Here is a 26,069-nt window from a genome sequence, read left to right on the forward strand (position 1 = left end):
GCTGGTGCGCGGCTTTAAGGCGGGGGTGCTCCGGCAAGGCGACTACGTGAACCTGGTGCAGTGTGAGAGCCTGGAGGGTGAGTAGCGGTGGAGGCCTGAGGCAAGCGGAGACAGCCCCCCCCTCTCTCCCCGCCATCCTGAGGGGAATGTCCAGGCTGAGGGGAGATGGTGAGGGACTGTGGGGAGACGAGGGGAGGGAAGGGGCTGTCTGGCAGGGGGGCAAAGAGCCGATAGCGGCGTTTATGAGGAGCTGTTCTCTCTTTACCCCATGGCTGCTCGGTGTCCTGTCCTGGCCCTCCACCCCGCCTCAGCTGACTCAGTTTCCTGGTCAGCCCGGGCCGTGTGATTGCAGCAGCTCATACCGTGCTGTGAGGGAACTTGGGCTCCTGCTGCTTTCTTGAGGTGGCCGTGTAGCTGTACCCTGCGGGTTTTGGGAGCTTGGTGGGTTTTGACAGGCCTTGCTGGTGAGACATGTTTGTGCCTTCGCTCCTTTAAGGGCAGGAAGCCTTTTAAGGCCTGGAATAAGGTTATTGGTATAATCTAAGATCCCTGATATCCACGATTAGTGTTTAAGGAGATCAGGTCACCTAGGAAAGTACCTGCTGTTATTGAAAGATCGCTAGTGGAAAAAAATCTAGTGCACATCTGAGTAAATTCACCAGTGAATTATCTGTTGCCTCTGATTTGGTGATCTCTTTCAAAGCTAATTCTGATTTCCAGCCGTCATATTTTTTTTTCTAGATCAATGTGTACAAACTTGCAGAACTGTGAGGATTTCTTTTTTAACTATGAAGGTGAAACACTGGCACAGGTTGTTCAGAGAGGTGGTGGATGCCCCATTATTGAAAACATTCAAGGCCAGGTTGAATGGAGCTCTAAACAACCCGGTCTAGCTGAAGATGTCCCTGCTCATTGCAGGCAGTTGGATTGCATGCCCTTTGAAAGTCCCTTCCAACCTAAACTATTCTGCAGTTCTGTCATCACCTGTGGTCAGCTTATTGTCTTAATTAGTTGGTGCTGAACTGTTTCTCTGATCAGTGACCTGCTTAACAGTTTTCACTCTTTGGTGTACAGAGCCTGGATCACAAATCACAAAGATTCAAACCAGGCCTGTCTTGAAATAAACTAGAAACACACATATCCAGAGATTTTGGTTGTTTCGATCAGTGGAACTATAATTATTTGATCATTTTTTTTCTTCTAAAAATTTAGTTAAGCATCAGTTTTATCTAGACAATCATTATTGAGTGGTTAATTGATATTGAGTGGTTAATTGATACTTTAGATGTATCCCTGGCCAGCTGAACCCTGGATGTAGGTTAGCTGGAGTGAGCAGCTCCAGGTACCAATAGAATGGAACAGAGTGCTGTGTTGTGCCCCAGTCTCTACCTTAAAAATCCCCAGTATATTTTTGCTTAGGACAGAAGCTCTTTTTCCACTTTTCGTTTTTTTTTCAGCTCTTTGCTTGCAGCAGTCACTGTCATTCCTGTTGTGGAGCCCAGGGCCTGAAAGAGAGCAGTGGGAGTGACTTCTGCTCTCTTGGTAGTCACAAGTCTCAGCATGCCCTGAACTGTGACTTTTTCACCTTTCCTGCAGATAACTTCCTCTTTGGAGTCCTTCTGTACTTGGAGCTTCTCTTTTCTCTCCGTTTCTCAGTTTCTGAACCGAGCTGCTTCAGCCTGGTTCTCCCTTGGAGTGGTGTTGGCTGCGTTTGGAATGAGTCACGTTGGAGTTCCTGTATGTTTGCCATGGTATTGTTGCTGTTCTGTCCCCAGCAGCTCTCTGGTGGTGGCAGCTGCTGTGCTCTTGGTCACGCTTCACTCAGAATCTGGAGGCTCTTCCAAATTCCCTGCCTGTCTTGTTGCTCCTTCCCTTGGCTCACTGTGCCCTTTTGGGGAGGGATTTTTCTTCAAAGGAGCATTGTTCTTTATTACTTACATAGGTCTCTGGTCAAACAATTTCTTTCCTCTGTCATTTTAGTGCTGCTTTTCCCATTTCATTATTTGTTTTCTGTGCTCCACTGTCTTTTAACATGTTTTCTTCCCTCCCAGATGCTCATCTGCCCTAAATCCAGGCAGTGGCTGATGTATTAGCAGCCAAAATAAGTACTGGGGCATAAATTACTGACACATTCTTCTCTACTCTCTGTTTAGTCTTTGCTGCTGCCTCTCACATGTCTGGCTCTGCAGTTAGTCCCAGTTCTGGAGCAAGTGGTTGCCTTGGCCATAGAGAAAGCCTGAAGGACCAAGGCTATTCTGGGTCTGGCCCTGGGAATTGAGTATCTGGCTGCTTGGAGGACGTTGTGCTTCCAGGTCTGAAATGCTGCTCCCTCTGGTGTGCCCAGATCAGTCTGGAAGCATAAAGGGATTGACTTGTCTGCTTCAGGACTTAGGCTGGCAGTTTAGTGCTGCTGGAAGGGAGGAAATCATGCTTTTCTGCATGATCCTCTGTTGTCTCTGCTTGTCTGATCACAAGGTAATCTGATCCAAGCTCTCCACTGTTGAGTCAGAAACAGCCAAATGGGCTGTCTGTGGTCAGCCAGGCTCCTGAGCTGGCTGTAAGAAGTGCAGAAAAATGGATTGAGTGTATGTGTGTGAGAGCTGTTTTGGTTTAAGCTTTCTCTTAAACCCTCTAGCAATAACAGTTTAATGCCTTCTTTCAGCTCCAAAAGTCCTGATGCTCTGGTTGTTCCCCAGCTGAGGCCCTGTGCAGCAGCACACATGAGCTGGGAGCGTTTGGAACCTGCCTGGTGGTCGCTGTTGTTTCCAGTTCCTGCTTCTGACACAAGGTGTCAGTGAAGGACCTGGAGCTGCTTTTCCCCTGCTCTAGTGCTGTGAGCATGGATCTGTGCTTGAGTGGAGTCTGTTTGGGGCAGCCAAACTTAGGAGTCACCCAGATTTCTACTGTCAGAAGATTGGTGAGTCATCTACGGCTCTTGAAGCTGTGGTGGCCTGTCAGGGGTCTGATGTTCTGTCAGGAGAATGAAAAGCTGTTGATGCAGTTGAACAGTGGTGATGCTTTTAAGCAGCAGAGTTCAGTCTGGGACTGGAATGTTGGTTATCAACTGGCTTTACTGTTGGTCTGAAAAGACCCCTTCTGCAAAAAGTGTGCAGAACCCAAGAAGTGCACAAAAGCATTTAAACCAGGAGTGTCTTTACCCTTAGGTCAGTGTTCATGAGCATCCTATTGCTACTACTTCTTCTTGCTTCCACAGCAACAGTGTAGAAAGCTGCTTTCTTTCTGACTTGCCAGTGTTGTAGAGGTGATTGGTGGGTGAAATGCAGCAGCAGGATGTGTCTCCTTCTAGCTGGGTAGTGAGGCTGAGGAGTGGCAGGGAGTTGGCTCAAGCTTGTGGGCCTCTTTTGGGAGAGGCCTTCTGGAGACGGTGTATCTCAATACCACCACTCTGTGGGTGCCTGTGCCTCTGTCCATGCAGCTGGCACAGCTGAGAGCTGGGATACTTGTAAACAGTGGTGTGCACTTGGAGGAGTGGGATCTGTCCACGCAGTTTGTCTTCTGTACACCAGGCTGTGTAGAGTATGGGCTCTTGTTTTCATTGTCCCAAAGGTCTTTTTTCTCCCCTGCAGGCTGCCATTGCTTTGAGGTGTTCAGCACATCTCCTTTCACGAGAGAAGAGCAGGGGAGGCTGTGCTACTCGTCTCTTTTCCATTTTATCGCTGTGGCCCTGGAATTTAGGCCCCAGGAAGGCTGGAGTGAGGCTTCTCTTTTGGGATAACCACATGGGCAGTGTGTCCTCTCTTGTGTGGGGGTGTTGCAGAGATCCAGACTGACTTCAAGAGTGCTTTTGGTGGAGCTCAGGATATTCACCTGTGTGAAGGGGGATCAGCATCGATCCTTTCCTGTGCAGCTCCTTTACTGTACTACCAAGCAGGGAGAGGCCATTTGATGGTCGCAAGGTGTGGCCGTGCTTAGATCCATCCTGAGCTCCAAGAGTGGTTCAGTCTGAACTCGGGGGCTGTAGAAGCCGGGCCTTAGTGTGCTGGGGACCTTTCACTGACATTCACACAATGATGATTTGTCACTCTCCTGACATCTTGGGGCCCTGTGTGAAAAGCTGACCCCTGTGTGTTGGCACTGTGCAGCAGGACTGACCCCTGGCCCCAAGGGCTTTCTCCTGCCAAAGGAGGCAGAGTCTACAGGCAAGGTGAGATCTGAGGAAAGTACAGACCATTCCTGTCCTCTGAATGCTCACTTCTTGTGTAGCAACAGAACAGTGTCCAAAATGCTGTCCTGCTAATTGTGGTGCTTTGTCCTGCATCCTGTATGGGTGTAACCACTGGCTGTAGCTGTTTCATCAACTCTCCTGTTAAATCAAGCTTCAGGAAAACATCATTTATTGGAAGAATGATGGCACTTCCATAGCCTGCTAGATCATGGTGGCAAACAAACACTGTGGTCACTGGCTTCCTGCAGGGGTCAGCAGAGGCTCTTAGCTGTTTGTTCTGGCCTCCCTTACCAGGCAGAGACCTGCTTCATGGCTTCTCCTAGCTAAACTTCAAGCAGCAGCTGAGGTCAGCTTCTCAGTACTGGTGCAGCTTCAGCCCTTGTTTGGGTCCTGCCCCTTGTTAGATGATGATGCCATCTGGGTTTCCTGGCAGGTATTGCTGCTCGGCAGCCGGTCAGTGCTTTCATCTTGTTTTTCCTCAGCTGTCAGCTCCTGCAGCATGAGACTGTTTTCTGCCCTGTTTGTTTTAGTTTCTCAGTGATTTGTTGCCTCTCCCTTATCCCCTGCACTAGGTGCTGGGCTGATGTCCTGACTGGGCTTCTGAGGTTACAGAGTGACTTACAGCAGTCTGCTTTTGGAGGGAGAAAAAAGCTTATTGGGGATGCAGGCAGATGAGGAGAGGTTACCTTGCCTTTTGGACAGATTAGGAAGGGGCTGCCTAGTTGAGGGGCTCCTCATGGAGCGCAGCCTGGCTGTGCTGGTTTTGAAGCTCTGAGTGGAGTGAGTTCAGTCCCAGGAAGGGATGAGCTAGAAACACAGGCTGCTCTTTGGTGCTTAGGGCATCTCAAACTGGTGAAAAGTCAGAGGTGAGATACTGATGGAGGAAAGAGCCAAAGATGATGCTTCTCTGTGTCTCGCTGTGGCTCAGATTTGCTGCCTGACAACAGAGAAGAAGAGGTAGCACGTCACTGCTGATGGTGTGCAACCACAGGAAAGGTCTTAAATTCTGCAGGGAACAAAGGGTCTCTGAGTTCTTCTTGAACAAGATTTTCAGAGAATCAGCTTCAGGAGTGTCTGAGGTGGCTATAAACAGACCAAACAAACAGCAACAAGGCAAATGGTAATGACTGCAGTCTCCTGAAGGCAGATGTGGGCGATGTAGCTCATCTGCAGACTGCTGTGTAATCCCTCAGCTGCTTTACTGCCTCCAGCCTGGGAAATGGCAAATGATATTTTAATTTCTATATAGGCGGTGGTGGCCCCAGGTGTTTTGGAGGAAGATGTCGAGGTCACAGCAGATAATCTTTGTGAAAACATCAGTTCAGCTCAGAAGTTGCGGAAGCTGATTCTGTGCCTGTGCGTGAGAAGACAGATCAGTCCTTGCTTGGAAGTGTTTGAGCCCTTAACTTGATTCAGAGCTCTGCAATGCAGTTACAGCAGGAAAGAAGGAAGGGTTGGAAGTCTGAGCTGATGGGGCCATGGATCACTCTGTCTGAGCAGGGCTTACAGGAAAGGCTTTGACTGACAGATGTCTGACAGACTAATGACTTGGTTCCTTGTTGTGTCAAAGCAAACTTATAGGAGAGGATTGTTGCATTCGTGTGGATATAAAGTCTCTTGTGAAGATGTCGTCTGAAATGTCCACGTGTTGGCATAGCAGTGTGTTGATTAAGCTCTGGTTGTGTTTGTGGCTCATGTACAGGCAGCTGCATGAAAACCAGAGGGCCTGATCTGAGAGTTGAAAGGAGGTGGCCGTAAGTACATGTCGTGGTAATCCCAAGCACTACCCTACCCAGCTGAAAAAGACTCTCATTCTGGCAAACAGTTGTGTTCTTGTACGAGGCAACTTTCTGGGAGCAGTGACCTGGCCATAATTTCCTAGGTTCTGCGGGGGAGGAGAGAGAACAAAAGTTTTGTGGTCATTCAAGCGCTGCCTTGCCAAATGCTGGCTCAGTCTGTTACATAAAGTGTGTGAACCTCTTGGAAAAACGCCAGAACAGGCAAATGTATCTCTTTAATCAATCACTGCGTTGATGCCATGTGGTATCTGGAAGAGCTCATCAGGAGGGGCTGGGCTCTAGCTGCAGCTCTCCCTCCTTTTCAGCAGCAGCTGGGGAAGAGGCGCTGCAAATCCTTGCAGCCAGTGTCTTACCGACCTGCAGCATGTGGGATCTCTGGCAGCTGCCCCTGCCACGGTGCTGCTCTTGCTGCCAGAGGCCAACTCCAGCTCAGTCCAAGCTTGTGTTAGGAACCTGAGCTTTTGGAGAGCTTGGGGCTTGCTCAGCAGTGCGACCATTTATTAGTCACCGTGCTACTGGGACAGCTCTTCTGGCAGCGGCTTTGTGAAACCACGGGATTAGTTTGCTCTCATCTGAGAAGCTTGACATGTGAATAGTCCTATTAAAAGCTCCCAAACCCTCTTGGCTGAAGCTTGGTGACTAGCCCAGCAGCTGGAGGAGGACAGGCTAGTGTAAAGCACTGATACACTGTGGGATGCACTGAGTCAGGGTTCATAAATCCGGTCCAATTTTTGGAAAATATGTTCCGTTTTGTCTGCTTGGATGCTAAAAGATTCAGAAAAGTTTAGTTCTGCAGTTTGTGGCTGGCCTTCCTTGTAAAAATGAATTCCAAGTGTTATATAAACATGGCCCTTATTCCAGTTGCAACATAATGTACTGGCTCTCATGCTGTGGAGTTGGGGGCACAACCCCTTCATGGAGCAGGGCAAAATGTTCCGGCCAAGCAGCTCATGGGAGCTTGCTCAGAGCTGTTGGAGAGCCTGCAAGGCACAACTGCAGCCTGTGTGCCTCTGGTCTAGATACAGTGCAGCTCTGACTTCCGGGAAGTACAGCAAACTTCTTTTTGTGTCCCCAAGTCTGTAGCATCTAGTGACATGATAGCAAAGGAGCTGCTTGCAACCTCAAAAGCAGAGTTTCAGGTTGTGATGACAACAAAACAAACCAATGGTGTTGGACTTGAGGAAACAAGCTTTGGCAGCTTCCCTACTGAAGGCAGATCTGGGAGGATATGCAATAGCTGCTTCCTCTCCAAAGTCCTGTATGCTGCAAAACAACATCACATGCCTTTTTGGGCAGACTTAGCTTCCATTAGAGCTCTGCACAACTACTGGGAACTGCAAGTAGGAGGTATATGAATGCAACTACTGCAGTTCCCTGTGCCTTCTCTTGCAATCTGAGCTTATGGGTATAATACTCTTACCAGGAGCTTTTCTCTCATATTCATTGAACATATTAATTGATCTGTTTTGTTCCATGTTTTCTCCAGTTTCTGCTAAAAGCAGACTAGTAAAGTCCTGATCTGTCAGAAACTTACTTTCCACTCAGACTCCAAAGTTTATTATTCAAGAGCTTTAAAAAGTGGTACAAAAACTCATTAAGACGTAGTTCAGGATTCATGCAATTGTTGAATGGTTTGGGTGGAAGGGACCTTAAAGATCATCTTGTTCCAAACCTTCCATGGGCCGGGACACCTTTCATTAGACCAGATTGCTCCAAGCCCCAGCCTGGCCTTGAGCACCTGACAAACTGAGTGGTATTTAAGTCTCTGGCCTTTATTTTCCTTCCCTATAAACTCCATCTGTTTTCTGTAGCACGGAGCAGTGGGAACATCTTTGTAACTACGGAGTGCTGGGTCAAAACCATCTTTGCTAGAGCTCCTTGGAAATACCCAGAAGAGTCAGTTGGCTTGGAAGCTGTTTGACCCCTGATCCCTTGGGCTGAGAACAGTATCAAGCTGTACAAGCTCAGGTTGGAGCCTGAGGAGGAGCTCTCCAGCTCTCTATGGCTGGGTGTAATGTCAAAAAGTCAAACTCCTCAAAGCAGGCTGAGTGCTTGCTCTGACCTCGGTGCTGTGGATGCTTGTGCCATAATGCTGAGGACTCGTATGGCTCAGTGGAAGTGAGAGGCAGCCTCAGTAATGCTACTTCAGAAAAACCAGAGAGAAATGTCTTCCTTTGTTTTCTCTGGATGGTGTGTTCACATCTGGTTTAACTCAACTCTTCCAGCTCCTCTCCTTACCCCTTAAAGGTCTTGAATCCCTGATGGATGCTTGATTGCCTAACTGGCCCTCTGAGGTGAAGCTGAAAGGAGATGAACATTGTGTACCAATGCAATGAGCAGAGCTTTGAGGAGTAGGATTGTATGACGTTCCTTAGTTCTGGATTCAGTTTTTCCACAGAGACACTTAAATGCTTTTGGCTCAAACAGTGCTTTTATCTTGACAGAACTCAGCATGTTGTGGTTGCTTGTTGGCCAGGACTGCAGCTTGGTTGGGCACCTGACCTGCAAGCAGGGGTAAGAGAGGAAACAAAGGTTTCCTCTGCTTGAAACTGGAGAAAGGGAAGACTTCTGAGCATGTTCTTCCATCCTGCGCAGGGATTGCCTACCCTGGGAGGTGGATTTAAATGGCCTTCATCTTCACTAGTCCCTCTCTAACTATTAATGCCTGAATTCTATTTACCAGCACAATTAGCTGGGCTGCTTTGATAATGTAAGACCAAGATGATTTATAATTTCTAAGTTGCTGTTTCTGTCCTTTTGGTTTTGAAAGCTTTACAAATGTTTGCACATCACTAGTATCTGGGGAGACTTGCTGTGCATGCAGTTAGGTTCTTGGTTGTGATTTTTTTCAAAGGAGCCTGCACCCAGAGCCCTTTTGGCTAGATGGAGTGCTTAAGTTACTTGGTTTTTTTCTCCCCCTGGATTTTTAGCAAGTACCTCCTAGAAAATCAGTAAGCTTCCACCTTGACCTAGCAGAGTGAACAGCTGGCACCAGTGTGTGTGCTCAGTTACACAGATGGTGTCACAGATTTGCCTTTAAGATGAGGCAAGGCTGATATGGTGAAACACTGATCTTTTCCTGCATTTGTTGTCCATGATAAAACTGAGAACAAATATATGACCTAACACGTGGGATTTGTCTAGGTGATCTTTCAGAGAAGAGAGTGCCTTGAGAAGTGCTGAGCAGCAGCTTTCTTGGCTATGTTGAAAAAAAACCCCCAAACCCAGCCCAAAACCATCTAGAGTGGAATTTTTCTTTCGTTTTCAGACTTGAAACTGCACCTCCAGAGCACAGACTATGGGAACTTCCTGGCCAATGAAGCGTCCCCGCTCACTGTGTCCGTCATCGATGACAAGCTGAAGGAGAAGATGGTGGTGGAGTTCCGTCACATGAGGAACCACGCCTATGAGCCCCTGGCAAGTTTTCTGGACTTTATCACGTGAGTACCAGCTGGTTTGAGCAGCATTTGAAATGCTGCTGTTCTTCCAGACTTGAGAGTTCTCAGACCAGCTTTCTACTCTCAGCCCTGAGCCTGCTGTGTTTTATGCAGCTTCTTGAATGAAATGGGTGTGACTGTATCTGGAGGTCTCAAAGCAGCAGCGTCGTATCACTGTGTTATTAAAGGCTTCTGTTCCCAGGGAGCATGTGCTCCATTGGTACAGCTGCTTGGCTGCCTTCCATTGCAGTACTGATCCAGTCTTTTAGACCTACCATTTATCTTTGTCCCTTGTGTTAAATGTTCTTGGTTTTTTAAAAACTGTGGTCCTGCTGCAAAACGTAGGCATGCCATGTGTGTGCATTACAGGAGTAATGCTAGTTCTGAGCCACTGACAGCCTTCATCAGGGCTGATGTGATTCTGCTGTCCCACCCCAGGGACTCTGGCCCCATCCTCTGGCTCCACACAAACTGATTCAGGGAGTTGAGCTGGCCAGAAATTGAACAACTTTTCCCTTTTGGGGTTGACCTTTGACTGGTTTGTTTTTCTTGGACAGCTCAGTGGGATCCAGCAAATGCCAGCACTAGGGGAAGGCAGGACCTGAAATGAGCAGCAGGGGAACAGAGTGCTGCAGCAGCCTCAGCATGTCTCTGTCAGTTGGTGGAAACACATGGGGCTTCCACAGCAGGTTCAGCTGATGTGAAAAGCTTGAAATAGCCCAGCAGTCTTGAGGTATCTTCTCCCAGAGCTTTTGTACAACCCTCTGCTTCCCAGTGTGCTGCTCTTGGTTTGTTCGGTAACAAAATGGAATTGTTAGTGACAGAGGGATGCTAGTTGTTCTAGCTGGCATCTGAAACATGGAAGTAAAATTGACTTTTTTCCTTTCCTTAGTCTATATTTCTGTAAGCTCTAGTTTAGCTTGCAAACTACACAGCCAATGGTCTCCTCTAACCACCAAGGAGATGCCTCGAGGACAAAAGTGAGTTTCTGGTTTAGTAGAATGTGACTTTAACTTGCATTTGTGAGAAGGAGATCATACTCTATTCTCAAGTGGGATAGTCAGTGTATCACCTCTGATACAGTGAGCCTGGGGTCATCACAACTGCTCTGGCAAGTGATATTTAATCATGCATTTTTGGCAGTTGTCTGTTATGCTGCTTACCAGCTACAAGTTTTTGAATGATGCAGGCTGATGTAGAAAGATCTTTGTGGTTAATGGAAAAATTTTAAATTTTCATCTATCTGTGGCATCTCCTGCATTTGCAAATATTGAGTAAACACCTGTCTCTCTGCCACCTGCCTTTGTGTTCACTCCTTTCTGTGTCTGGGTGCTACTGCTATCTCACTTTCTAACCCAGTGGCTCATATCTATTATTTTCAGTGTCAGTGTGTTAAAGCTGTCTCCTAAGCCTTTCCTGTTTTCTGAGAAATAGTTTTTACTTATAAGCTTGTCAGTAAAATATTTAGAGTTTTCATGTTTGGACCTAAACACGGAGCAAAACATCACTAAGCTCCCATTTTGCAGCAGTGTTTCCAATGTATGAAGCAATTTCTAATTCATCATCTTAGCTATATGGAGCAATCTCTTCTATTCTCTCAAACTTAAGTTAACTCTTAAAACACCTCTTTGCCCATCTTGAATTTTCTGTCAAGACATCAGTGCTGTTTGAGCTTGGCAGTATTAGGAGGGTGGTCCTCCACTGTTGCTTTTCCTTTGCTGTTTTACAGGATTATGAAAATGTCTCCATGGAATTACCGTAATCACTAATGCTTCTGTCATATCTGTTTAAAGGCAATGGTTTGGGCAGCACAGCAGTATCTTGCAGACTTTAACACTTTGCTGTTGCCTAAGAGTCTCACTTTAATAACCAGTGTGTGGCAAGTATGAGCTGAATGGTCTCAGACCAGGCCTGCCTTGGTTACACACTGCCTGACTTGATAGGAAGGCTGTGGATGGCCATGGAAATCCAGTTCCTCTTAAGTTCAGTCCTGTTGATCTTTATCCAGTGTCTACATCCACTTTGTGTTTTCAAGAAGACCTTGGACATCTTGTGTAATCAGAAAGGCTGGTTCTTACCAGCTGTTGGAATCACTTTTTAAAACTGGTGTTCTGCCCTCAACTAGATTTAGCTTTGATCTTGTTCTGCTTCTGTCATTCTGATTTTGATGAGTTCTCTACAGCAAAACATGATTCTGTGCAGATACCTCTGTCTCTTGCTACTGCATAATCTCTTTTTGAATATATTGTTTCTATTCAGCACAGAATGTTCCTTTCTCAAGTTGTCTTCACTGTTATCTCTGATTTTCCTTTCTACCCACAAGATTTGCTTTAATGCCATTGTCTGCAGTGCTGCCTAGAGGAAGGCAAAAGGTGAAGCAGGAGAAAGTTGTTTTTCCATATGGAATGTCTGCACTCTTGTAGAGTCTTTTGTGCAAGGAGGTCAAGTGTTCAGTTGGGTTTTGTTGTGGTTCTGCTGCATCACTGATGGAGGGGTCTCCTCTGGGTCTGCACTCAGCATACCAGTGGAGTATTGTTGAAGTAGAGAAGGTGTTAACCAGCTTTGACTGGTCCAAGGTGGGAGTCACTATCAGGGTATTAGAAACTCTAATAACTTGTAATGACTCTACAGGCAGGTTAAAACATGATACAGTGAACCACAAGGAGTGTGGAGAAGGTGCTGCTTTTGCCCAGTGGTCTTAGTATCTTCTCTTGATAAACCTAGTATTTTTGTGACAGGCCTAGTAGAAAAGAGGCTTCTTAGGCTGTGACTTCTTAGGCTGCCTTTCAGACTGTGTTCCCTTAAACTGTCCCTTGTTTTGGGGCAGGGGACAGAAATTCCAGAGGTTTTGTCTGCTGACAGCATAAAACTTCCCATGTGTGTCCCAAATAGTTGGAGTGGAGAACAGCTCTCTTTGGAGCTGGTAGCACATACTTATGCCAGTGGTTTTCATCTAGCTCAGGCATGTATGGAGGCAGCACTGTAAAAGTGTTCAGCCAAAGGACGTTGGCGGTGCTGGGAGTTTTGTGCTTGTGCACCCAGAGGTACTGTGTGATCCTGCCTGCCTGGGGGACACTGGGACCAGCCTTTGCCTCTTGATTTTTCTTTCTGGGCGCACACACATAGGTAGGGGATGATTTGTCTTTGCCTTTTGAACATGACTGTTTCCCACTCCATTTTTTCAGGATAGTTAATGAGACTTGAGCAGGAAGTGATAAAGACTGCCTCTGGTAGACAGCTCAAGGCAATTGAGGCACCAGGTGGTGAGAAGAAGAAATTGTACTCAACTGGATGTATCTGTGTGCTAATAGTATACAGGCTGAAGTGAAATAAAAAATAGTAGAAAGATGTGGAAAGTTTGAGCAGGGCTGGAAAGCTTGAGTTCACTGAGACCTCTTCTGAGTTGTAAACAGAGATTTTTTAAATTGAGTGGGTTTGTAGGAGGTGTGTCTGGCTCAAATTGGAAGGAAATGTTTTGTAGCATGTCCAGTTCAGCTTTGAAGCTCATTGCTGCTTGGATGTCTTTGTATGTACTTACCTTTTTGGCCTTCTTAGGAATTCTGGATAACCTCACACAAGATGGGCCCACTGGGGCCTCTTAACAGTCATTGGTAGTGGCCACACTGTGCATGGCTGATGCCAGGAGGTGGATCAAGCACTTAAAAAACAGTCAAACTGTCTCCTTCCTGAATGTCCTTCGTAACCTTTGAGGTGGTTTTGAGTGGATCATCGGGTGACTGTTGTGCTTATTTTTTGAGGATGCTCTGACCTGACTCAGGACACATTGCTGAGATCTGGGGAAATGTCTGACTGTGGGAGCAGCTGTGGTTCTTGTCTCCTCTGGCCCCGGCACCAACCTGCCAGGAGCCATGCTGTTTGTCCCAGGTGGAATGATACCGTGTCATTTCACTCGCCTCTGTGAAGCAGCCCAGGCAGTAAGTGAGGCCAGGGAAAGGAGAAGCAGCAGTGGGGGCAGTGCAGGGGCTCTGGAGCAGAGGGTGCGTGCTCCATGCCCGGCGCAGGGAGGGGAGGCCGCGCTGCCGGTTGCTTGCCGGAAGGTGGCACTCCAGCCCCGTGCTTCCTGTCCCCAGGTGCACAGCCTGGGGGAGGATGTTCACCTGGGGAGGTGGGCAGGAGTTAACCTCTGTCCTGAGCACAGGGGAAAGGACAGTGTTTAAAAGCACAGGAACAAAACTGACCCCAGAACGCGGCTAGGCAGCAACCCCAAAGTAAGATCTTTGTTCCCCAGCTCACTTGCTGACACTGATTTTTTTTTTTTTTGTCCTGTTGTGCTCCTCTCCTGGCACCACACTGACTCTTTCCTGGCTCTGGTTCTCTCCAGGAACTCTTCTGTGGCAAGTGTTGTGTTCTTAGTACCAAAATAAGGGAAATCAGCCAACTTCCTCAATTTGTTTTTTCAAGTGGTGGCTGTAGCTGGCAGCCTCTGCCACTGCAAGCAGAAAGCTCAGCTTGCTGAGCTCCTGCAGTCTCCATAACACACCTGCTAGCTCTGCATCTTGCCACGCTGCTCCTTGCTGGAAGTCTGCTGGTGCTTCCCCATGCCTTTCAGCCAGCCACGGTAGGTTCTGAGTGATAGGGCACAAATTGTCTGTTAACATCTCTGCTCCAACACAAACAATGGACTGTTCAGCTGGGGGAATGCAGTGATGTTCTGTAGGGCAGCAACAAACAGGTATTAAGTGTTCTTGAAACAGCAAAAGCCACTTCCTGAATTCAACAAGCACATATTGACTTGTGGGATGGAAGTGGGTTTTAGGTTCTTCTTAGTGATGTGCTGCCTTGCCCTTCTGTACAGGCTTTGTTCTTTGTGTTAGCCTGACATGGTGCCATGGCCTGTCTCTCCTTCCTTCCAGTGTTCCTGTATATGGTTTAGATAGGAGCAATGTTATGATAAAGAATCCTGACTCCAGCCTGCTGTAGCCTGATCAGATTGTCAGCTTTAGTCTTTTTCCAGTGGCAGGGAAAAGGGTTTAGTGGGTTTTTTGGGTTGGTTTGTTTGGTTTTTGTGTGTGTGGGTTTTTTGTTTGGGGTTTGTTTTGAGTTTTTTTCCCCTCCCCATTTCTTCAACAGTCTCTTCCCTGCTCTGGGAAGTCTGGCTTTGCAGCAGACCAGTGTCAAGGCCCTGGCAGCTGTTGGGTCCCCTCTCAGCAAACTGATGGGCAGAGAAGGGTTTGGTCTTCTCTTCAGTGGGGGAGCTGCTGGCGACTATGGGCACTGAGTGTGCCGTGGGACTGAGGGCTAGGGGCAGGCTGGGTCTAAATACATCTTACAAATCTGTGATCGAGCCTGTCATCTAGAGGACAGACTAGGTCATCTTTTATCTTTATCTTACCAGCCTGTGAGGGCTGGGAACCAGGTTCTTTTTTTGCCCCGAGGATGCAGCTGGGAACTTGGCTTTCAGTCTGTTTTTGTGGTCACAAGATGTGTTTTTGATGAGGCTGCATGTACCTTTTCCCCTTGTGTGTGCCTTTTCTTCACTGACACTTCCCTCTGTTACCTTCTCCCTGACCCAGTCCTGCTCTGCCTCCACCCTGCACTGGATAGATCTAGTTGCTGCTTAACAACTTTGAATTTAATTTTAATTTTGCAGCAGTGGTTTTTCTGGTGCCAAATTTTTCAATTGCTACTTAAGCTGAAGAGCACTAATCTTCTTCTCTGGAGTAGGAAGTTGTCTGTCTTCATTCTAAATGTACTGGAGTTTGCATCCTGGCATAACTGTGGAGGTTACAAAATATGACTGTATCCTTTTGAAATCCTTTCCTGCAGAAAGAAAAAACCCTTCAAATGCTTTAGGTGTAATTCATTGTGACAAGTCCAACAGTCTGAAGGATCTTTCCTAATGCTGCTGCATTTAAAATTACATTATACTATTTCAGTCAGGTTCCTTGGTGGCAATGAGGTTAGGAAGCAAAAATTACCGTAGTGGCTGGGGATTCTGCAATAAAAGGTTTAAGAGCCTTTTCTGGCAGAGATTGTTTTGGCAAAGCAGCACAGGTTTCTGACAAACAGCTTCCGTGTTTGCAGGGAGTGCAAAGTTGAACTGATAAGCCAAGTTCTTGGAGGGATTATGCAATATTCAAAATTAGAGGGCATAGCTAATGGTCTGGAAATGATCAGCGATTTGTGTCCTCTGGATGGTGGCATCAGAGCTGCATCTGCTCACCTGCATTCCCAAAGGATGCTGGTCTCATACTGGTTTCCCAGAACCAATGTCTGTGATGATGGACTAGGTTGCATGGTGGTGACTGTGGAGTCATGGTGTCACTGCGGGTGCCCTCATTAGAAAGGGAATCTTTCAAAGGTGTGTTTCACTGCATATTATATTAAAATGCTGCTTTTTTTTTTTCTGGTGCCTGAAAAACATTTCATTTGGCCAGTGGATTTGAATGGGAACAACCTAACTTTCTGCTATGGAGCAGCACTGTTCTTCATGGTGTGTTACCACAGTGCCTGGCAAACAGTGAGCAGTGGTAGTGATCAGAAAAGCTAACAAAATGTTACTGGTGGCAGTAAAGATGCTCAAAAAGCAAGTGATGAGCTCCAGATTTCAGCTCGTGTGTCACTTGTGGAGGTTTTCTGTGAAACTCTGCAGAGTCTGAGAAAGGGCTCTAGCATGCAGGCTCTGGGTGATTAGGTGAGAATTTATTGCCCCTGGATATCATCCCTGTCCAAGCTCATGCAGCGTCATCCACAGGCAGTGTGTGGACTTCTGTATCTTCTTGGGCTCTGTTTATAGCCGAATTTCTCTGGTGAGTCTGCAGGAACAGTCCTTGACTTCCCCCATGCTCCTTCTTACAGTCTTTTCCTCAACAGACTGAAGAGAATGTCTGTTAGAGGCATAAAACAAGAAGGGAATAGAGTGTGTATGAGGAGGTTATCAATGCTGCTCAAATCAATTTGTGTGACTGCAGCTTTTCCAGAAGAAAACCCATGTGCACTGCCTTCAGCTGAGTGTGCACTCACTGAGCAATTCTGTTTACATGTAACACGCTTCATTCCTCGACTGAAACCATTCCCAAGGTATTTCATGCTTGACCTTAGCAGCTTTTGTTTTCCTTTTACCTTTCCATTGATTTGCCTCACCCAATACTCTAGACTGAAAAGTTCAGCCAGGGAAGGTCTGGAGGCCAAGAGCACTACTTCTGAAGGCTTCCTGGGGGCATCTTGGGTCCTAGTCCCCTCTCCCAGGTCCATTCTGTAAGCTAGTTTGAAGTCTAGCAAACACTTGTGTAGAACTTTGAATAAGTACCGCAATATTTAGAGGCTGAGCTAAATCTTGTGTCTACCTCCTATAGTTTACTGCATGTCAGATGGGATGATGAATTTTCTTGGCTTCTGCTGGCAGCAGATCTGTATGCACAGAGATGTTGTGCACATTGGCTGGGTCCAGACCACACATTCACTGAGAAGCAGGTAAAGGCTTTTAGGCCTCTAAACTCATTCAGGTTTCCTAGCTATTGGAGACAGTTTGGGGCATCATGTGAACAGTGCAGCCTTTCCTCTTATTTTATATCCATGGAATGTTGTGGGGTTTGTGTTTTACAGGTAAGATAAGAAAAACTTTATGCAAATTTGACTTCTGCAGCTGGTCCCTGGGAAAACAGCATGATTACATGGTTTTGGTCAATATTTAAAATTTAATGAAGTCTGTTCAACATGGTGCAGAGTGCCAGGGCTCAGCTTTGCGTATCAGCCTCGTGTTTCTCAAACTTTGAGACGTCAAGTTTAGGTAACCAGAGATTCTTGCACCAGGCTGCAAGCTGCTCAAAACATTCCCTGATGTTTCAAGGGGTTTTTAGAGATCAGAAGCACTGAGTCAAATTCACAAAGCCTTGAAATTAAAAGTATTTCTTGTAGCTTTTTTCTCTTTAGTGTTTAATGCAGCCAACACTGTATCACTGCATGTAAGTTAACAGATGATACCAGTGGAAAACTGAGGTCAGTATCCCTAGAGATCTAGACTAGAGGATGGTGAAAATCATGTGGAGATACAGCTAAATATAGATTAATGCTGAGAACATTCCTGGATACTTGGTTTTGAAAGGCTGCCACAGCCTCTGTAGTACTGTGAAGTTATAACTCTTTGCTCTCAAATGGTCTTGTTGATCTAAGTTTAGCAGAGCACCCACTTCCTGGCTGAGCGCCCTTGGTTTGTGGTGGCAACCATGAAATTCTCAGCTTTCTCTTTGGCAGGTTCACAAATGTAGCACTTAGGTATGGTTTGTATTGGTGTGACTCTAGGAAGGACAGTGTGCAAAGGTAGGAAGAGATGAGCAAGGACACTTTGAGCAGAGATCCTCACACACTGCATCTGTTCTTGTTGTTCCCTGGACTGTCTGACCTTCAGCTGCAGAGAGGTTGAACTGCTGCTGATCTGACCTGTTCTAATACAAGCTGAAAAACTGATTAAAGGATTTCACTCTGTTCACATCCATTGTCTATTACTCAAACAAGTCTCAGTGAGACGCTGAGATCTTCCTGATGTGCAACATTCCTCTCCTTTCCAGATCAGGACATCTGTGCAGTTATTTACTAATGATCTTAAGCTGACCCCACAGATACAAACATCTCAGCTGTTGGCACTATTCTTAGTGTCAGCCACTGCTCTTTTGGGCTTTGAAGTCCGCATGTTGCTTTCCCCCGTGGCTGCTTAACATTTGGAGCTTGAGAGAGGTGTGACAAGTGGCTCTGTGTACCAGTACAGTATCCAGTGGGATATAGATGGATCTGTGTATTTATGCACAAACCCAAGGAAGCAGCGGTAAAACAGCCTGAAACTTTTTCCCTAAGTTACTTCTCCCAACACCCCCTGAGTGTGTGAACTGAATGAGCTGCAAGAGGGAAGCACTAGATGCTAAAGTGACTATAGTTAAAACAACTTCATTATCTTTTAAAGCTGTCTCTGGAATTCATGCCGAGTTCAGAGCACTGCTCTGATCCCACTGGAAATTTTCCTTTTTCATCCCAAAATAAATTCATGCTTCTATAGTAATCTGAGTAACTGCCCAATGCAGTCACATAGGAACTTTGGCCTTGCTTACAGTAGTCTGAGTTAATGTCTAATGCTGGTTTTGGAAAGCATTAAAGCTGCCTGAGCAAGGCAATATCTTAACCCATCCCGACAAAACCCCTGCTATGCACCTCTGCATTGGCCCACTGCTGTCTGTTGGCTGTGACATGGAGGGCTGTCCTCATGATCCCTTGCAGAGCAGCTGTTTGAGCTACAGTTTTGGCTCTACTTTTGGAGGATCCCTGAGAATCTCAGGTCACGCAATATTCCATCATTAGTCATGCTTTGTGACTACTTGCAGTATTGTTAACGGTTTTTTTAGTATCCTGGAACAGAAGGCAATAAAAGACCAACCTATCTGCTGTAGGACAATGACTCTTTATGATTAGATTAGATTAGTAAGTGGAGGAGGGAGAAGCTGTAACTGTTTTGGGGTCACTGCCTTGCAGGGCTGTGCCTGAGTGCCTTGAGGCCAAATTGTAAATGCCCCATATGATGAGTGCTCATGCATTTCATGTGCTCCCATGCTAAAACAGCTTTTCCAAATATTCAGTGGGCCACTGCAGTCTTTCTTGCATATCTCATTTATCAGTGTCTGTACTTAAGTAATGCCAGAAGGAGAAAACATACATTGTCAAAGTACTTGTGTATGGCTTTTGCACTTGTGTTCTACTCCTGCTTGATTCTGCTTCATAGCTACCCATGGGTGACTATGTCAGGATTTAGCTTCTGGGGGCTGGCTCTCCCCTCTTCTCTGTGAGGGTTCTCTGCTGTGTCTGCCTGAGACCATACCTCCCAAAACCAGCAGTGAGAATGAACTCTGGCCTGCTGCTGCTGGAAGGAAGGTTTCCCCCACCAGTGCCTCTCTTTTGGCTTCTCTAGGCATATCCTAGCCTGACTTTGTTCTTGTTATCTGAGTGTCACCCAGTGCATATTGTTCTGCAGTGGCAATCTCTAGAGGAGCTAAAATAGTGGCTCCAGTTGTCTCAGACTTCAGGAAGCTGTAAATCATTGTCTCTGCCCTGTTGTGGGTGATGCTGAGGATATTTCTATGGTTGCTGACTCTTCTTGGTCCCTTAATAAGAAATTATACTCTCCTGTGAGATGTTACTAACACTTCTCAGTATTGACTAAAATGGTATTTCTGTGAATGTGAATTTCTGGAATATATGACACCTCTGTCCAGTGGGTGACAGGAAGAGTTATGCCTGGTGTAACTGTGCATATCAAACTCTGGCTGGTTTTGTGCCCATGTCCCCAGATGAGCAGAAGGCAGCTCAAAGCAGGAGTATAAAACAACTTTGTGTGCAAGAGAGTTTTGCTGTGAAGAGGCCATCCGAGTGGGCTGAAGTAAGGCTTCATGGTGTTGCAAGTGACAAACTACTTCTATTTTCTTATGTGTCCAGAACATGATCTTCTTATTAGCTGCACTGAGAGCTAGAGAAGGTTAAAATGCTCTTGGAGGGCTCTGAGCAGGCATTAACCATGAAAGCTGAAACATTTGTGGCTGGTCAGAACTTTATAGGAGATGAGGAAGATGACAACAAAAGTTGCTCTATTGCACAAGTAGTTGGAGGTTCTTAGAAACTCTGCTGCTGCTGTACTTAATCTGTTTCTTTGGGCCTGGGAGGAAATGCCAGCATAGCCAGGATCTCTGCTGTGGTCTTGGGACAGCTTTGCTGATGGAGGCACTTGGGTCCTTGTTGAAACCTGACCCGGCAATGTTACTATTGCCCCTTCCACAGATGAGAAGAGGCTTTTCCAGCTGCCCTGGCACTGGAAGACTTGTCCTGTAGCTATGAGTGGCTAAGCTGTGGCTGGTTTTATTGGGATGAAGTAGGGACTGAATGTGAATGAGGATGGTTTGGCCTTGCTTGAAGTAAATGGAGCTATTGTGAAGGATTAGGTAGTGCTGCTGGTGTCTGCCTGGCCTTAACAGGTACAAGAAGATCTTTGTCCTGCTATATTTGCCTTGTTGTTGTGAAGGTTTGAAATGCTTTCAGGAGGGAAATTTGAATGAGAATTCCTCTTCTGTCTCACGCATATTGACTCTTCCTGCAGGGATGAATCCTTTGACAGCAAGATTTAAGGAGGTGAAGGAATCTTTAAAACAGTTGGTGCTTCTTTGGCGTTTGGGCTATAGACCGTGCATTTCCCAGACCTCCCTGAAGGATGAGGAAACAGTCAAGTTAGGGGTATAAATTAAACAGGGAGGGCCATGCTTTGCTGTCTGGCACTGGAAGCCAGCTGGATTGTCTTTCCTGACACCATCAGTCCAAAAGCAGGAGCTTCCATGTGTGAAGAGACTCGGATTTTGGCAGCTCTCCCAAAACCTGGCTGTGACTTTTGTGCTGAGCTAGACTGAGAAGGCATGAATGAGCTTGGTGGGACTCCAGTGAGCTGCTCTGAAGACCTGAGAGCAGTAGGGCTCCAGACACTTCTCCTTAGTTCCTTTTTCATACAGTTGACATTGGCCAGGCTCCTTGCAAATATCTTGTGGAGAGTGGTATCTGTAGTAAACTGGGGATAGGAAGGAGGTGTGCTGCCATACATGACTGTATTTCCTTACCTATTCCTTCACTGTAGGCTGAGTTAAAATAACAAATTTGGTCTGGTTGTATATTGTTGCCTTGCTTTGTTGAGAGAAGTACTGGCCATGGTCTTTCCTTAAAGCTACTGTGTTGCACTACAGAAACTTGCATGTTGAGGGCAGATGGTGGAGCTGGGAAATGATCTTCTGTATCGTTGTTCTGGTGCACCTCATGGAGAAGCATCTGTGTTAGGGTGCACATGCTTTTATTTACCAGGAACCAGCTGCTTGCTGCAGGAGACTTACCTCAGTTCTCATAAACAGGCCCTTCTTGCTGTCCTGGAGATTGCAGTCATCTCCATGGTGAGAGCTGCACAAACAGGAGGGAAGATAATGACCTTGCAGATTAAAGGGCAAAAGGAGGTTTCCTAGTACATGAAGCTTGTGCTGATTGCCCTGGTTCTAGATTGAACCAGGAAAGGCAGGCTGTGAAAACAGAAGGGTGCTCTGCAAAAATCACAGTGCCAGGAGGTGCATTACTCAGCCTTGCAGTGTGGAGAGAAAAAAGCAGCACCTGTTTGAGGAACTAAGGTGTGGATTTGATGTTTTCATGGACGTGCCCTTTGAACATATTTGAGAGGCAATCAGCCCATCTAATAAAAACTAGCAAAATCTGCCTTTACCTGGCTCTGCTTACCTGCCTTTGATGTGGTTAAAGGGAAGCAGGTCTGCACTGTGCTCTTTGTTAGCTTGGAAATGCAAAGACCAGCAGCATCCCAGCATGTGTTTGTTAAACATCACCAGAGCCTTGCCATGCCTGTCTTTGCCTCCATCCCAGGATGCTGGCCTTAAGTTCCCTTTCTTCAGTACTCAAGTACCTGTGGGAAGCCTGACTCTACAACTCCAGATGTGCATAGCTCCTTTTGCCATTCTAGTTCAGGCCTGATCTCATTTGTTTTGAAGCAGCTCCTGCCAAGGAGCTTCTTCAGGTCTTTGCCATCATCTTATTTTTTAGAGTTCTAGGAGTGCGATCAAGGGAGCGTGAAATGCCACATACCCTGCTCTTGAGCATCTGTGCCTCTTCCCTGTGCTGCTGAGGGTTATTTGCAAAGGCAACTTCTGCTGACTAAAACACCCCATCATCTCACTTGATGTTTATCAAGTTCTCAGCTTGGTTGGCTTGTGGCTTAGCTGGTGGTGAAGATGCCTAGAGTATCACTGCTGTTCTTGCTGGGGACACTTGCTATTTACGTGATGCCTTGATCTCTTGCTTGGACCTTCTACTTGGAGAAGGCTACCAGCCTTTCATGTGTTCCCACTCTTCAGGCTAGCTGTGTCTCTCTTCCCTGGCTGGACTGGGAGTACTGGGAGGTGTTCTTTCTCCTCTGCTCAGGGGAGGCCTCACCTGGCATGCTGTGCCCAGTTCTGAGCTCCTCAGTGCAGGAGAAAAATGGACGTATTGGAGAGGAGGGCTACAGAGAGCTTGTGTTGGTGGAACTTATGCCAGGTACTGTGATTCCAGATTGAATGTCCCATTGCTGCAGTGCCAAAGGCTGAATCTGCTAATCCTGAACAACATAAGTGGAGAACTTGATTTGGGGTGTCATAACTTGCGCTAATGCAAAGAAGTTTGTAGCTTTTGGTGTAAGGTGTGAAAAACCTTGTGTGTAGTTTCTTGAGGGTGTGAGTGAGGCTTGTGCCAAAGCTGCCAGTCCTGTTGTTGTTGGAATAGAGTGAGGCAGCAGAAATGTGACCCTTCCTCCTTTCACTTGGCAAGATGGAGCAGTGTTGCTGGCACTGAAACTGGAGCCAGGCTCCTCTTGGAGGTGTGTGGGGTTAGAATGAGAGACAGTAGACAAATGACCATGGGGAAGTGTTAGGGAAAGCCTTTTCATTGCAAGTGTGGTTGGATGCTGAAGCAGAGCCCCAGGGAGGTTGTGAGAAACACATCCTTGCAAATAATTCAAAGTTCATATGAACATTCAAAAGTCTTTTTGCCTGAGCAGTTAGAGCTGGCCATGCTCAGAGCAGGGTATGGGGCCAGAGACCTCCAGAAGTCAGTTCCAGTCTAATGCTCTTCAGTGGTAGGTGGTACCCAGATGGTGTGGTTCAACTGTGGCATAAATCACAGCCTGGGATTATGCCTGACTGCCTTCTCCTAAGCTGGCATGATAAACAGATGCTAAGGAGGTGCCTTAGTGCTTCTTTGTGGGAAGTGTGCATCTTTCTGGAGATGTTCACGAGGAGATGATGTGTGCCTGTTGCTGGGTTTCATGTTGTATGTATTGTTTCAGTCTCCCTCTTTCATTCCTCCAGGTACAGCTATATGATTGACAATGTCATTCTGCTGATCACTGGGACTCTGCACCAGCGTTCCATCTCCGAGCTGGTGCCCAAATGCCATCCTCTGGGAAGTTTTGAGCAGATGGAAGCTGTGAACATTGCTCAGACACCTGCAGAGCTTTACAATGCAATCTTGGTGGACACTCCCCTGGGTGAGTGGAGCTGTTCAAAATACCTCTCAGCTGTCCATGGTGGAACAGATGTCCCTTTCTCCCCCAGTCTAAGTATCTCCAGCTAAGCCTTAGGTTGTGCTCCAGAAAGACAAAGTAGTGGGTAATGCACAGCTGTGGCTGTACTGCCTGTGGTGGCTGGGCTTGGATTCAGGTTTATGTCTGTCCTATGCCATCTTTTTCTCTGGAGGACCAGCTACCTCTCTGTGTCCTTCAATCAGTGTCCAGGCCATCACAGTGGTAGGGCAAAGTGCTGGACAGTTTGGCTTTTGTGAGCCAGGCCTTGAATTTCCTTAGTGAAAGGCTATTGGGTCTTCTGCTGGAATTAATCACTTGATTTCTAGCACTTTTAGTTGGACCATTGGGTAATTTCTTGTATGCAGTTTTTATAGATAATTACAGAGATCTGCACATGCCTAGTCTTGTTCTGAGACTACTAAAATTAGCACTAGTTAAATAAAAGCCCTTTATGTAAACAAAAAACAAACCCAAACAACCACAGCAAAGCAAAGAAATCTCCAAAAGCCTTTTAAAACTCATTGTGTAGCAGCATCCTGGGCTGAGATATATTGTCTCAGGGCTACAGGCCTGTTTAGGAGGCACATAGTGCTGAAACCAAGTGTCTTATGAAGAGCTAGTCAGACAGATCTGCTCTTTAAAGATAAAAGGTGTAGGAAGTGGTTCTGGAGAAAATATGGAAGTCTTTGCAGTAGTAGGGGAGGTAGTCACAGGTGACTTTCTAGTTTAGCATCTGTGGGCAAAAACGTAATGAGATATGCCTGAGTCAGTGATTAGTCATTCTTTTGGGGTTGCTAGAAAGAAGAAAACACTCTAAGTCATCATGCTGTCTTTGATAGAAATAGTTGGCTTTGGAACTGAAAGTGCTTTTGTAAATGCCCTGTGTTATAATGGGGCAAATGAAGTAGTCATCATGGAAAAATGACTTGTGTCCAGTAAAGAAGGGATAACCTGCCTCAGGAGATCTGGGTTGCAAGGCAGGGCAACAACAGAGCAGGAGAACTGAGGCTCTGCATGCAGCTGAGTTGAGCCCACTGTGGGGATGATGTGTGGGAAGAAAATCCTCCTCACAAGTAAGTGGGAACCTTCCCATTTTGGTAAGAAGATAGAACAGAGTATTTCAGAGATATTATCCCTCAGAGACCTTAAAACTTCCAGCAGAATATGGAGTGAAAATGCCCCATGTCAGTGTTGAGGTGCTTCTGGACAACATGGCTGGCAATTGAGGGTCTTTGCCTCTTGCTTTCATGTACTTGTTCATGAGTTGGTTTTGCCTGTTTCAGCCCTGCCTGGGCTAGCTTCTCCAGACCTTTGCTCTGGCCATGCCCTTGGGGCTGTGTACCAACCAGTGTGGCATTTCTTCAGCAAGGGAACATGGGGAGTAGCTGTGTTGCCTAAACAAGCAGGCATGCAGGCTTCAGTTGTTTCACCAGCTCTATCTCCTAAAAGGACTTGAGTAGCTACGTGGCTTGGTGGGAATGCCTAACCCCAAATGGCTTTCATAGGTTAACAGGGCTGTAAGCTTAATTTGGGATATTGGAGGGCCAAGAACTGAAATAGCTGTGTACTCATTCCTCAGCTACTCTGAAGTAGCCACTGCTTAGCTCTCCAGGCTGGCCAGCACATCCTGCAGTAAAAACCAGTCCTGGCACACTGTTTGCATTTTTGCCAACCATCGGGAGCAGCATTCCCCCGCACACGTGGCGTTGTGCTCTGGTTCTGCAAAGAAACTTCTGCCGAGGTTAACCTCTGTTCAGGACCCTCCAGACCCACACTGTGGCTGCTGTCCTTCCAAGCAGCTCATGCTATAAAAGTGGTACAGGCCAGAGGTGTGAGCCTGTGTTGCAGCTGGTTTGTTGCACAGAGCAGAGCACTGGTCAGTTCTCAGCACGGCTGTGGTGTCTGTTACCCACAGCTGCACTGTGTAAGCTGAGACAGATCAGATTTCTCTTTGTAGCAAATTCAGCAAAGTTGGTTACTGAGTGAGAGTTGAAGTCAGGAAGTCCTGTCAATGGGCTTTTATTGTACCACTCGTTTGCATTTACACTGTAGATGTACAAGACTCTATATCTGCAGCTTGCAGCACCTGTTTGATCTGAAATCTGTCTTCTTTAGGTGGCAACAACTTCTCCAACTCCCTCCCAGGGGTACTCTGGGCAAAGTATGTAGGGCTGAGCATCCTACCAAATCCTAGTAATTTATTCTGTCTCCTGTTGCTAACTTTCAGCTAGAGAAATAAAAGCCTTTGGAAGAAGTGGCAAATGAGACTGATTGATAGACTTGACCAGGAGAAACAACTCCTGACTCCAACCATGACCAGTGTCATGGGCAATACGAGCTATGGCATCATCATACCTTAATCCCCACTAGGATATTGTAGGAGGGAGAAGCATCAGCTCCTTGTGTTTCACTAGCTGCTGTCTCACAGGTGCTTAAGCACTCCTGCAATGCTGTAGCAGGCAGTTCAAAGCTGCCTTGTCACCTCCAAGTGCCTGCATCTGGGATCAGTTTGGGGACTGCTTATGTTTAAATACAGGCTTCTCTATCACTAATGC

At 46.6% G+C, this 26,069-nt stretch overlaps 1 protein-coding gene across 1 annotated transcript in view; it reads left to right on the forward strand.

Annotated features, from left to right (window-relative positions):
• Position 1: 1 nt before the first annotated feature.
• ATP6V0D1 (ATPase H+ transporting V0 subunit d1) overlaps positions 2 to 26,069 on the forward strand; it is a gene marked incomplete at its 5' end in the record, with an annotated part of 33,789 nt that continues 7,721 nt past the window's right edge. Inside the window, 3 exons of the mRNA XM_005422749.2 lie at positions 2 to 77; positions 9,254 to 9,425; positions 23,300 to 23,478. Of these exons, the coding sequence (XP_005422806.2) occupies positions 2 to 77; positions 9,254 to 9,425; positions 23,300 to 23,478 (427 nt within the window). The remainder of the gene's footprint in view (positions 78 to 9,253; positions 9,426 to 23,299; positions 23,479 to 26,069) is intronic.

The sequence above is a fragment of the Geospiza fortis genome, unplaced genomic scaffold, assembly GCF_000277835.1.
Source record: "Geospiza fortis unplaced genomic scaffold, GeoFor_1.0 scaffold97, whole genome shotgun sequence".
In the NCBI taxonomy this organism is placed as follows: domain Eukaryota; kingdom Metazoa; phylum Chordata; class Aves; order Passeriformes; family Thraupidae; genus Geospiza; species Geospiza fortis.